Source organism: Thalassophryne amazonica, chromosome 19 (assembly GCF_902500255.1).
Source record: "Thalassophryne amazonica chromosome 19, fThaAma1.1, whole genome shotgun sequence".
NCBI classification, from domain to species: Eukaryota; Metazoa; Chordata; class Actinopteri; order Batrachoidiformes; family Batrachoididae; genus Thalassophryne; species Thalassophryne amazonica.
In genome coordinates, this window is record NC_047121.1 from 3,990,259 (window position 1) to 4,004,154 (window position 13,896).

At 41.6% G+C, this 13,896-nt stretch overlaps 1 protein-coding gene across 1 annotated transcript in view; it reads left to right on the top strand.

Annotated features, from left to right (window-relative positions):
* LOC117500687 (CAP-Gly domain-containing linker protein 4-like) overlaps window positions 1-13,896 on the top strand; it is a 147,069-nt gene that overhangs the window by 73,659 nt on the left and 59,514 nt on the right. Inside the window, exons 8-9 of the mRNA XM_034159449.1 lie at window positions 1,402-1,537; window positions 1,801-1,932. Of these exons, the coding sequence (XP_034015340.1) occupies window positions 1,402-1,537; window positions 1,801-1,932 (268 nt within the window). The remainder of the gene's footprint in view (window positions 1-1,401; window positions 1,538-1,800; window positions 1,933-13,896) is intronic.

Below are 13,896 nucleotides of genomic sequence, written 5' to 3' on the forward strand. Positions count from 1 at the left end.
ATTTTGAAGCAGCTCACTCAAGATTGGCTGAGATATAAACAGAGAAACAGTAGTGCAGCCCGACTGAACTGAAACCAGGTGTAGTACTCATAATTACTAATCAAAACGTTTCACTGTGCTTTCATTTTCAGATGTCTTTATTTCTAATTTCCTCTGTGGCTTAAGAGGAAGATCATCAACCCATATCACCCCAATAGAGCGCTTCGCTCTCAGACTGCAGGCTTACTTGTAGTTCCTAGGGTTTGTAAGAGTAGAATGGGAGGCAGAGCCTTCAGCTTTCAGGCTCCTCTCCTGTGGAACCAGCTCCCAATTCAGATCAGGGAGACAGACACCCTCTCTACTTTTAAGATTAGGCTTAAAACTTTCCTTTTTGCTAAAGCTTATAGTTAGGGCTGGATCAGGTGACCCTAAACCATCCCTTAGTTATGCTGCTATAGACGTAGACTGCTGGGGGGTTCCCATGATGCACTGTTTCTTTCTCTTTTTGCTCTGTATGCACCACTCTGCATTTAATCATTAGTGATCGATCTCTGCTCCCCTCCACAGCATGTCTTTTTCCTGGTTCTCTCCCTCAGCCCCAACCAGTCCCAGCAGAAGACTGCCCCTCCCTGAGCCTGGTTCTGCTGGAGGTTTCTTCCTGTTAAAAGGGAGTTTTTCCTTCCCACTGTAGCCAAGTGCTTGCTCACAGGGGGTCGTTTTGACCGTTGGGGTTTTATATAATTATTGTATGGCCTTGCCTTACAATATAAAGCGCCTTGGGGCAACTGTTTGTTGTGATTTGGCGCTATATAAAAAAATTGATTGATTGATTGATCAACAAATTGTTCCCATTGTTCCTTTGTTATGACACTTTCTTGTAATGAAGATACAGTAAGCCAGTCTGACTAAATACACAGATACTTTATTGATCCCGAAGTGCATTTAGTCATCTTAGTTGCTAAGAACACACAGTACAAGATCAGAACAATGCTCAGAATTCTAATTTCTGAATAATTCTATTAAAAAAAGTACTGAATGAAAAAGGGTCGGCATGTTGGGAGCAAATAGAGTTGGCATGGTGGGTACAGAGAGGAAGCCTGATACTGAGAAGTCCATTTGGCGTCTCCATCTCTGTGAGAGCTGTGGAGCTGTTTGGCCTCAGGGACAGAAGACTTCCTCAGTTTGTCTGCCACTAAACAAACCCCTGTGCCTGGAGACGGTGCTGTGCAGGGGGTGTCTGTCATTCTCCATGAGGGTCAGGGTTGTCTCTGCCACGAACAAAACTTAGTCCAGCTCTGTTCCAACCAGCCTGTCTGCTTCCCTGGTGTCCCTCATCTTAATAGTCACTTCCTTTGCCACAATCTCTGCTTTGTGTTTGTGTTTTGCACAACTGCTAATTGACCATTGATGCTGTGTGTGCAGGTAGGCACCTTACGCTTCTGCGGCAGCACCGAGTTTTCCGGAGGCCTTTGGGCTGGAGTTGAACTTGACAAACCAGAAGGGAAGAATGACGGTTCAGTCGCAGGGGTTCAGTATTTCTGCTGTCAAATCAAACACGGTATGTCTGGAATGTTACACTGCAAAAGCAGTTATGGCTGAAACACGCTGAAAGTCAAACCCGTGTCCCTTCAAGAGTTTGTAGTGTTACAGAAAATAATCTGTTAAATCAGCGTTTTCAGGTTTGTCTTATTTCTGTCTTCTGGAAATTAGACGTATGCTTTTAACTCGTGAGCACATTTGTATTTTACTACATCCATCTGTGTCGTAAATAATCCACAATCTTTTGACTCTTGTTTCTGAAAGTCCCATTTTCCTCAACAGGAATCTTTGCTCCCCTCTCAAAGATAAGCAAACCTTTGGAAAGGCGGAAAACTATCCACACAAAAACGTCTACGCCTGCACGCCCTCCTCGTCTCGTTGACCTATCCCGCATCACCTCCAACATCAACACAGGTACAGCTGTACACTTCATCACGTTTCTCCAAATGCTGGACGCTTTGATACTCAAACTGAAAGGGTGTGTGGCAAAATGTCTTGAAGGCTAAAAATGAGTCCTTTTCCTTTTGACTTAACTTCTAGATATCGCCCATCTGGGTGACAAAGAACAGGTGGATGTTATGTCTCAGTATTTCTGTGTTCCCAAAATACATCAGCCTGTCTACATCATTTTAGTCAGAACGCAGAAATGTTGCGTCTGTTTCACGGTGACGACTGTTGTTATCTGTCGATTGTTCTTCAACTGAAGAACTGTGAGAAGCATTGAGGAGACCAGCAGCTGGTAAACTGCTGCACACTCAAACATTTGTTGTCATGCTCCACGTTGTAGTCAGGTTCTGTCATACCCAATAAACACAGTTGGCATGTCAGATTTTCACAAGAATGAGTTTGTCTAAAGAGTTAAAGCACAAACAAAGTGTTTAAAAAAGCTTAGTAGGATGTAGTCGTCGTGTATAGCTGAAGACAGTGATACTGAAAACCCTGCAGGGCTCTGATATTTTTTAAAGCAGAGGTGAAAATATTAATCTGAGGTGCACTTCCTTAGAGGACATCCAAGCATGTTTTATCAGAAATCACATAAGAAAAATAATAAAAGCAGCTCCACTGTCGGCCACAGACACCTGGCAGTAATGACACTGATCCTATAGCTGGACTTGCAGTAGTCTGTTTACTGGAGAAACAGCTCGTTAGATTGAGAGAAAAGGAATGCCGGTGCAACACAGATATCTGTGTAATTAAATTATTTATTTAAAGGTGTATAAGAAAAAATAGTGACCGACGTTTCGATGTAAGGTTACATCTTCAGTAGAGTCCTTGGACAGAATGGGTGGTAGAGCCCTTAATGTGGCATTTATCAACTGCTAAATGATGAAAAATATGACCAGCCTCTACTTTCTAATCCTACGTCTAGTATAAAAACATGATTCATTAATTTATTGATATATCTCATAAAAAAGGTTGGATTACTGAGAGAGAGAGAGAGAAGTCTTTTTTAAAAATGACTGCCCAAGTTGTCCAGTATTTTACAGTTTACCTAAAATTCATAAATGACTTTCTAGCCTAGGGAGCCTCACTGAACCTCTCTCACAATTTGTTGATTTCTTTCTAAGAAAATATGCTCACAGTTTACCATCATATATCGGAGATGCAACTGATGTTCTAAATTTAATCAGCAGTTGGAATTCTGAAAGTGATGATGTTCTTGTGTGTTTGGATGTGTTGTCTTGTGTATGTATACATTTATACCTCACCGCAGTGGTGTAGAAGCCATGTCTTTGTACCTTTTCAAATGTCCCACTGATGTGTTGCCGTCATCAGAATTTCTTGTAAATCATGTCGAGGTTATTTTATCAAATGGCAAAAACTGACACTCTCAAAATAGGCCAAATAATCTGAAATCTAGCCAAATTGTTTTGCATTAAGCAAAAAAAATCCGCACTGGTATTTGGCACAAGTTTTACGCCGGGTGCCCTTCCTGACACAACTCCAGTGTTACCTGGAGAAATGCACACAGCCGCTGGTGTTCCAAAAAGGTCTCCCATCCAAGTACTAACCAGATCCTGCACTGCTCAGCTTCTGAGATCTGACGGGATCAGGCTGACACAGAACAGACCAGCCTCAAGCACACAGGCATAATTGTAAGGAAAAACTCCCTCTGATAAGAAATCTCAAGCAGTCCAGACTCAAAGGGGTTGCCCACTGCTTAGGTCATATTAATAAAAAACATTTTTAACAATACAGAGGAACATCAAATTTTTGAGAGTTAAGTCCACACAGACATCCAGGACAGCACCAGTTGGTTGGGGAAGGCGGGGTGGGGTGGGGATTGGGTCTTCGGTCTTCAGCTCCAGTCTTTGAGTATAGTCCATTTTGCAACTGCCGTAGTCAACCTTTATTTGCACTCATGGGTGTAGCTGCACAAGCGTCAGCACAACAGGAAGGGGTCATCCACGCCATCAGTGGGCCTTTTACATGAAGACTGCAGCATGAGGCACCCACCTCAGGTCTTCCACCTCACAGTACATCCAGGCTCTTCAGTTCAGATCCATCCATCATTTGTACCTCGGACAGAGAGAAAAAGAGCAGATTCAGTCGGCTGGAAAAAACTGCACCTAAGGTACAGTTCATCAGCTAAGGTACAATTCATCAGCAGTAAATCAACAGGAAAATGGAGAAACGACTAAGGTGATCATCGGCCCCTAGCCCTAAGCTTCACTCTCAGACCCAAAATTTTGATCAAATTGAGGCAGATACGCGGTCTGTTAGAAAAGTATCGTACCTTTTTATTTTTTTTAAAAGCTATATGGATTTGATTCATATGTTTTTACGTCAGCCAAGCTTGAACCTTCATGCGCATGCATGAGTTTTTCCACGCCTGTCGGTTGCGTCATTCGTCTGTGGGCAGGCTTTGAGTGAACACTGGTCCACCCTTCTCGTCGTCGTTTCATTGTGAGGAAATGGCGGAATGATTTGGGCTTTTTTTCCATCAGAATTTTTTCAGAAACTGTTAGAGACAGGCAGCTGGAAACCATTCTAAAACTTTATCTGGCTTTCGGTGAAAATTTTACGGGCTTCACAGAGAATAAGGAGTGTTACTACAGCTTTAAGGACAGCCCACAGTGGCGCACGGCGCGCCGCGCTCCGAGCCGCCATCAAGAGGCAGAAACCACCACATAATTTCTAAACGGATCACTGTGTGGAGCTGGGACCGTCGTGTGCAATTTCTCTGGTTATCACAAGAGCTGGACATCAGCCATTTTCCAGCAGATTTCACGTTTAACAAGAGATTTTGTCATGGAAAGCCGCGCGGAGGCTTCGCGCGTCACGACCGATTCGCTGATGAAGCGAGACAAAGGAACACCTCCGTTTCGGAGTGTTAGAGGACAAGTTGGGACATGCCCAGCTCTCCACAATTTCTCTTATACTCACTCGACTGGTAAGCACTGAAAGCCGAGATAGGCATGAAAAAAAGCCCAAATCATTCCGCAATTTCCCCGCAATGAAACAACAACGAGAGGGGTGGAGCAGTGTTCACTCAAAGCCTGCCCGCAGGCGAATGACGCAACCGACAGGCGTGGAAAAACTCACGCATGCACATGAAGGTTCAAGCTTGGCTGACGTAAAAACATATGAATCAAATCCATATAGTTTTTGAAAAAATAAAAAGGTACGATACTTTCCTAACAGACCTCGTATTTTGCAGATGGAAGAAAGCAGTCCTCGTAATATCTCTAATGTGGAGGTCAAAGGACAGTGTAGGATCAAAAAATACCCCAAGGTTCCTCACTTTGTCAGTGTGATGTATGACATACATATCTCGGTTAATTGACAAATTGATGCCGATGTCTCGCTGCACCAAGAACCATCATTTGCATCTTGTCGGAGTTTAAAAGTAAGAAGTTGCTAGACATCCAGCTTCTCACTGATGCAAGCCAATCCTCTAAGGATTTTATGTGGATGACATTACCAGCGGTTATCGGCATGTATAACTGAGTATCATCAGCATAGCAGTGAAAGGTAATTCCAAAATGCCGTAATATGTGCCCAAGGGGTGCTATATAAAGGGAGAATAGCAGGGGGCCTAAGACGGACCCATGTGGGACCCCATATCTCATGTCATCAAGGGTAGAGGTAGTGTTGTTGTACAAAACACAGTGAGAACAACTGGTCAGGTATGACGTCAACCATGCAAGGGCACTTCCAGTAATCCCAAAATGATTCGTCAGCCTATCAAGTAGAATATGATGATCCACAATATCAGATGCAGCACTGAGATCTAACAGCACCAGAACCATAGTGGTGTCTGAATCCATTGTAAGCAGAAGATCATTCACCACTTTAGTGACAGCCGTCTCTGTGGAATCACATTTTCTAAAAGCAGACTGCCGTGGCTCAAAGAGATTATTCTGAGTAAGATAGTCCACAAGATGCCGTGACACCACTTTTTCCAGAATTTTAGAGAAAAATGACAGATTTGATATCGTCCTATAGTTTTTCAATACACTAGCGCCAAGATTACATTTCTTAAGTAATGGTTTAATCACTGCAGATTTGAAACATTTAGGAACAGATCCAGAACTTAATGAGAGATTAATCATTTCCAGCACGGTCGGCCCAAGAGTGGGCCACAGGTCCTTAAACAGTTTTGTTGGTATAGGATCAAATAAACAGGTTGTGCTTTTAGCAGAAGTTACAAGTTTCATCCACATGCCCAGTGAGATACTATCAAATTTGTTAAATCTAGGCAGTATATCAATGATGGCACCCACCTTAATAACAGGATGTAGTGGCTGGATTAAGGCATGCTGGGATATGTTTAACCTAATGTCATCTATTTTCTTCTCGAAATAAACTAAGAAATCTTGTGCTGTAAAAGGAGAGTGACTTACAGGTGGTTGTCCATGAATAAGTGTTGCCACAGGAACTTTGAGTTATGCTTGTTTTTGTTGACCAAATCAGAGTAATAGGTCCGCTTTGTGGCCTCGCCATGCGAGGTGGAATACTTCCTGTTTGTACATTGCCATTTTCATTCTAGACTTCTTGCCTTATGTTTGAGGCCATATAAGTAATCATTGAAGCACAGTGACTGTGTACTCTGAGAAATTTTATTTACAACGACCAGGGACTGCAATGGGGAGCATCTTTGATCCTTCTTATGGCTGTTTGGTGATGGGTTTATTGGAATAAAAACACATTTTCAACATTAAAAATAGCCCCTTTCATTCTGAAGTGTCACTGTGGTGCAGGTACAGTGATGATGTCCTTTCAATATGGAACGGCACACTCACTGAGCTAAATCAGTTTTGGACTGAATTCCACCACAGACTCTTTCCTTTAATAATAATAATAATAATAATGACTTGGATTTATAGAGTTCTGTTCAAGACACCCATGTTGCATTATTCATTCACTGTCACATTCATGGGGGTTAGCTACTAGTGTAGCAAACTGATGGAAGTGTGGCTGCCATTCTGCGCCTAAGACCCCTCCGACCACCTCATTTATACACTGGCAAGGCGCGTTGTCTTGCAGATTTTGGAGCTGGATTTGAACCGCCGACCCTTTGGTCACAAGACGGCTCGCTCTACCAACTGAGCTATTGCCACCCTATGGAATATCACTTTCCGTCCAATGACTTTTTTAGATCTTAGGTTTTTTTTAAGAATGGAAATAATATTTTGCAATTCACCATTTACCACAATCCTCTCAGTAGGAATACTTTGCTAAGAGGAACAGTTTTTGCAAGTTAGAAGAAATTGTATCAATACTACTGATTATATGTCAAAAGCTGTTCATTTAGCGTACCGTTTTGAACAATGTGGTTATATGATAAAACTGACTTAAAGCATGGGAAAAGGCTTTGAACATTGATGGCACCTCACTGCTTAAGAAAAAAATCTGTCTCTTGCAACATCTAAATTATTTTTTTCTACTCACTATACCCCATTAGCGGGACAAATAAAAACATTATTCGCAAATTTTGTCATGTCCTGAAGAGTGAGCCGACACTTAAAGCCATCTGTGCTGAACCGCCCTGGCTTATATTTGGGCGCATCCCTAACATTCGTGACTGATTGGTCTATTTGGACATGGCCACCTCAGTCTCGATCACTTGGCTTTCCGGCCCACCTGAGGGTTTCTTTAATTGCGGTAATTGTGCTCAATGCTCCAATTTGAACAATGCAAAATGCTTCTTTCATCCCTGTACTGGTAAGAAATATCCTATATCTTCATTTATCAATTGAAACAGTACACATGTAGTATAGGTTTTAAAGTGTCCCTGTGGACTGGCCTACATGGGCCAAACAAAACATCAACTCACATTACGGGTAGCTGAACACAAGACCACAATTCATACCCAGCATTTAACTTGTGCCATGGCGAGGCATTACAAACAGGCCCATCATCACTGGAGGAGATGAGTCTGCCTACGGGGAGGAGGTGGAACAACTGACAGTGTGGTGTAGAGAAAATAACCTGCTCCTGAACACATCCAAAACCAAGGAGCTGATCATAGACTTCAGGAGAAACAAAACAGACTCCCAGGACTTCTGTTTCCTGGGAGTCCACATGGAGGAGAAATTGGCCTGGGACAGGAACACCACACAATTGCTAAAGAAAGTACAGCAAAGACTCCACTTTCTGAGAATCCTCAGGAAAAACAACATCAACCAGATGTTGCTGGTGTCTTTTTCCCGCTCTGCCATAGAGACCATCCTCACATATGGCCTCTGTACGTGGTTTACCAGCTGCACGCGGGCAAACAGGAAAGAGCTCCAGAGGGTGACAGAGAAGATCACTGGGTGCCCTCTACCCACACTGGGGCACCTTCATGGCTCTTACTGTCTGAGGAGAGGCAACACCATCCTAAAGGACTCGTCCCACCGTGGACACTCTCTGTTTGAGCTGCTGTCATCAGACAGATGGTACAGGACCATTAAACAAGAACAAACGGACTGAAAAACACTTTTAACCCAACTGCTGTTAGAGCTTTGAATGCCACTGGAACCAAACAGCCAGGTCACATGACACACTCGGAATGAGAGAAATATGTGTTTGTGTGCAATATCCACTGCCAATGAAATATCCACAGTTTTGTACATACATTTCTTTTTTATATATATGTAATCACTTTTCTGCTACTGCGTTCTTCTAATTTTTTTTTTCTTTTTTAATTTGCGCTCTGGACATAAGCTTTTTCATTCTGTTAAATTTTACTTTTATTGTCCACACGCAGACCTTTTAAGTCTGTGTGTGGTTTACTCAGGTTTCTGTTTGAACTGAAAGGCTGCACCTTACATTTAGTTGTACTGGTTACAATGACAAAGAATCTGGACCTGTATCACGGCTCTCCAGCATCATTAAAGTTCTGGGGAACTGAGAAAATCACAGCCCCACCCAGGGGTGGTGACATTATTAACAAACTCTTGTGTAGGGAAACATTTTGGATTTTGGATCCAGATACTATGCAGTTTAGAACCTTTAGACTTGAATGAGGAATTAAATTGAACTTGTTTTCTTTAATATTTACCATGTCCTTCTATTGTGTTTGGGACAATTGTATCTTTTTGTGAACATTTTGTGCTTGTTTTTAATCTCTTCTCACATATTTGTGGGCAGTTTGCCTCTAATGATGGCTGTAATGAGTGTAGCACCTTGATAGATATGGGTGGATCTTTAGGTGGTCAACCCTAACCCTTTACGCACAGTCATGCCTGTTTATGATTTTTATGAAGGGCTCTACCACCCATTCTTTCCAAGGACTCTGAGGAAGATGTAACCTAATTGAAACGTCAGTCTCTCTTTCTTGTTATGCACCTTTAAATTAATAATTTGAATTTGCAGATGTCTGTGTTGCACCGTGTTCCTTTTCTCTGCATGTTTTGTGTTGACCTGGTTGCACCGGGTTGTTGTAGCTGGCACAAGAGCGGAGAACCTTCCTTTTTCAACTCGTTAGATTGGTTTGGAAGAAACTGACATCCATCCCTTTTTCTATACCCGCTTACTCCAATTAAAGGTCACGGTGGTGGTGGTGGGGTTACAGAGCGCGTGAGGCGGGGTGCACCCTGGAGAGGACACCCAGTCTGTCACAAGAAACTGACATTATCATAATCAATTTTAGCACGACTTTGAAGATGATTTGCTGAAAGTGAAGTTGATTGTAAATAGTTCCAATCATTAACTCACAACCACATAAACATACTAATAAAGTGTTAAATGTACTGATAAAGTGTCCATCCCCTCTTATGTCTCAGGACAACTGGCTGTAAAAGTGATGATTTAGTTGTTACATTGAATGGCGTAAGTTTTCACTGTGAATTTAAAGGACATCAAGGGTTCTATAATTTTTCTTGCCACTGTATAATTAGCTCAATTTCACAGTAAATCAGCAATCCAATATTACTTGAAGTTGAATTAAGACTTGGTGTATAATAAAAAATAAAAAAAATAGATGTGGGGAAACAGTCTACCTGTCAAAGATGTTAGTACTTAATCTGACTTATGTTTGCACGGAGGTGCAATGTAAAATTAATTGGTCATATATTCTTTTGCTGCATTACTTAGGTGATCGTCGTGTACGTAGCCTCGGCCTTTTATTAAATCCGCAGCCCCCACTGTAGTGATACGAGACATAAAGTAACCAGGTCATCTCCCTCCTTTTTGAGGTTACAGTGGTGTTAGAAGTACTTTAGTTGTTGGCAGTACGCGCTGCCTGAGTGCCCGTCTCGATGATTTACCACCAGCCAGGGACACTTAGGGACCCTTTAAGTGGACCACTCTGTCTAATGTAGTTGGTATTTGCGATGTGTCTCAATGTTTTTGTTATTGCTTTTCTTCAGGCTGTAGAACGTATTGTGGAGTGATATGTGTCTGATGTGTTCATAACACAGTAGATGGAGCTCATGATGCGATGGAGAAATTCGTGAAATCAGGGAGTGGAGCTTTGTTCCTCCTCAAAGGTCAGTTCTGATGTAGCAGTGGTATAAATTAAACAGCCCAGCAGGGAAACCTACGCCTTCTGTTGTCACTTTGCTGTACTTGTCAGGTTGTAATGCTTGATACTGACCACACCTGCACACCTTATGACTTGGACCATTTTTAAACTTGGAGGACACGCATTAGAATGCAGAACTATGCCAAGGCCCAAAACTGACCATCTTATTTTTACAAATGCTTTTTGTGGTTGTGACCTAATATGTAATGGTATCTGCTCTCGACCAGGCCCATCATTTTAATTGCATCACATGAGTACACACATAAATTGAGTTAAATTAGTTCAGTTAATTCAGGCCATGGCTACAGGTACGAGGCTCTTATCCCAAACGTTGGAAGCTACGTGTTGAAGATATTTGTGTGCGTGCCCATCAGTGGTACTGTGTTTTTGATGGGTTGATATTCTACACAACCCATTCCTATTTATTTATTGAGGTTTTTCCAGCAGCCCGTGTGTTAAAGAAGTGAGATGTTTAAGTTTGATTACTGGAGAAAATGCTTGAGTGGGGGAAAAAATCCACAGAAGATGGGTTTGTTTCCAAAATTAATTGTTTAGAGTATTAATTTTGATGAAATATGCAGCACATACATAGAGGCAATCCAAGCATGGTTGTTAGATTCGATACCTGCCCTCATCTGCGGCTCTGTTGCATCTCTGGTACTTTCAGGAAAGCCGACCAGTTGCTACAGTGATGTGACACAAAGGGTCATTTTGCCGCAGTCGTACAGAAAGGCATGTCCTCTTTCGAGGTGCATTATGAGCAGGTGTCTTGGTGAAACAAGACCGCAATTCACCATTTTGAGCATGTTCAAAACTAATGCAACGTAGCCGGTGCTGTATTTCCTGTGTTACATCACAACATCCACTGCGTGGTGTTACATAGATGTTATTATAATCAGGGAACCATATACAGGGCACACGAGTGTGTGCACAAAAAGAAGCAAATCTAATTACAGTGATCTACTAGACTTCCATAAGGACTGTCTCAGGTGGAAACAGTTTCTGTTCTTTGAAACACCACGTGAGAGCAGCCAAAAGAATGTTTAAGTACTTTAATAATTTTTAATAATTTTGCACATGTTGCCATTTTTAAGGGTGAGACAGCTCACATGCTGTACCTTTCTTTCTTTCTTTCTTTCTTTCTTTCTTTCTTTCTTTCTCTCATTCTTTCTTTCTTTCTTTCTTTCTTTCTTTCTTTCTTTCTTTCTTTCTTTCTTTCTCTCATTCTTTCTTTCTTTCTCTCTTTCTTTCTTTCTTTCTTTCTTTCTTTCTCTCATTCTTTCTTTCTTTCTTTCTCTCATTCTTTCTTTCTTTCTTTCTTTCTTTCTTTCTCTCTTTCTTTCTCTCTTTCTCTCTTTCTTTCTTTCTTTCTTTCTTTCTTTCTCTCTTTCTTTCTTTCTTTCTTTCTTTCTTTCTTAATGCATTCAGTATGTTTTTATGCACATAAAACCGCAATAACACGGGGTGTAATGCTTTTTCTATCCCAGCTCTCTGTGTGCACTTGGACATTTGGCACAGTGCAGACACACATTGTGCATATGAATGCGGGAAATATTTGTATCTCTTGTGCACACAGTAGGGTTTTTTTTTTTTGACTCTCTCACAATGAAGCTTTGCATCAGACGCACATGGGAGAACCTGTGCAGCTCCTGCTCGGGTAGATACAGGCACGCACAGCAGTCTGTGTGCTGCACCTCTTTCAAAATACTCTTTGTTGTGTGTCATATGCTTATACTGGAGTCTGTAAGAAACACCATTTCAGTTCAGTCTATGTCCTGTATGGCAGCATTGACAATATATCAGGGCTTGACGGTGGCTTGACACATGAAGCAGGGGGAGACCAATGCAGACTCACAGGCATGGTTGTCTTAGATTGATAAAAAGCTTTATCAGAAGACCAGGCATAGGATTCGGTACACGGATAGTCAAACTTAATGGCAGAGGTATCAGACATAATGCAGGCTGGGTCCTCGTCCAGAAACGAGCAAAGTTCATACAACCGGCGTCGAGGAGTAATGTAGGCAAAACAGAGGCATAGTCAAAAACAGGCTGAGTTCAGGGCAACGGTGAAGCAGAGGTTAGAATACACAGGCAAGGTTAAAAAAAAAACACTGAAGAGCAATCAGGACAAGAACTAAAGGCGAGAGTGAACGAAGTCAACAATCGGGCAGTGAGCTGTAGAACCGTGAGGGTTTTAAAGAGGAGCAAATTAATCAGGTTGATGTGAAGCAGGTGTGTGGAAAGTTCAGGTGTGGGGAAGTGAACAAAGAAGAGAGAAGAAAGGCAAGAGAGTGCGAAAGGGAAAAACAAAGCGGTGCAAAACAAGAGAAGAGAGTGACAGAAAAACTAACTGTGCGAAACATGAGGTGTGCAAAAAATGAATGTGAACAAACCAAAAGGGGAAAAACTAAGAACTACCGTAACAAGAGGAAAACCAGGAAACTAATGATTAAAACTAAAACTGGAATGGAACTGGTCCAATAAAAATGGTAGAACAAACTATGGAATGAAAAAAAAAAACAGGTGACAACTGAATAATACAATAAACGACAAATGGAACGTAAATATATAATCAACATCAAAGATAAATAATAACAAACCCTGTGACCGAGCATATACAATAAATGTGATAAACAGAACAAAACTAAAGACACCTAAAGGACCATGACAAAACAAATACAAAAACGAACTATAGAATAAATAAATGCAAAACAAAATGAGAAGATAAAGGATGGAACCAGTGACTACCTAGAAAGCAAAGCAAAGCATTAAACACAACCAAACTGAAATTTACAAGAGAGAGAATAAATAAATGAAAACAAAACTATAAACCATAAAGGACATGGTGCCAAAATCAGGGCCTAAACCCTGAGCCGGGGCCAAGCATGACACAATAAAGTTGGCATTAACTGTGTGTATTCACTACTAGTGTGGAAACCCGTGTATGATCAGTGCTCAGTCCTGAGGAGTTGAGAACTTCAGTACCTGTGATTAGAGAAGCTGTCCTCTGCCTGTTGTTTCAGCAGTGGCACAGAGAAAGATGTAAAAACGAAACATGCAGTCTGTGTTTAAATGCACTCACCAAAAATAAGTTCTCATGCATTATACTTGACATCGTAGCCTGTGCCCACCGTGGAATTACTGACTCCCTCCACAGTGTCAAGACGGTAGGATTCCTGAGTTACTATTTCAATTAATGGCCTTGTTGGTGTCAAAAAAGAAGAAGAAGTTTTCTCAAGTTTTAAAGACAGTGCGTGCCATTTCGCTGCATGGCAGAATTATTGCATCCATAGTTTTAAGCTTAGTTGAAATGCTTTGGAATCTGAATCATTGCCAAAGCATAGTACATAAATTTCACACCCGAGTAGATCTCTCTCTAACGATTCTTGGATAAAGTTGCCTCATTACGTAAACTAGTCACCCCT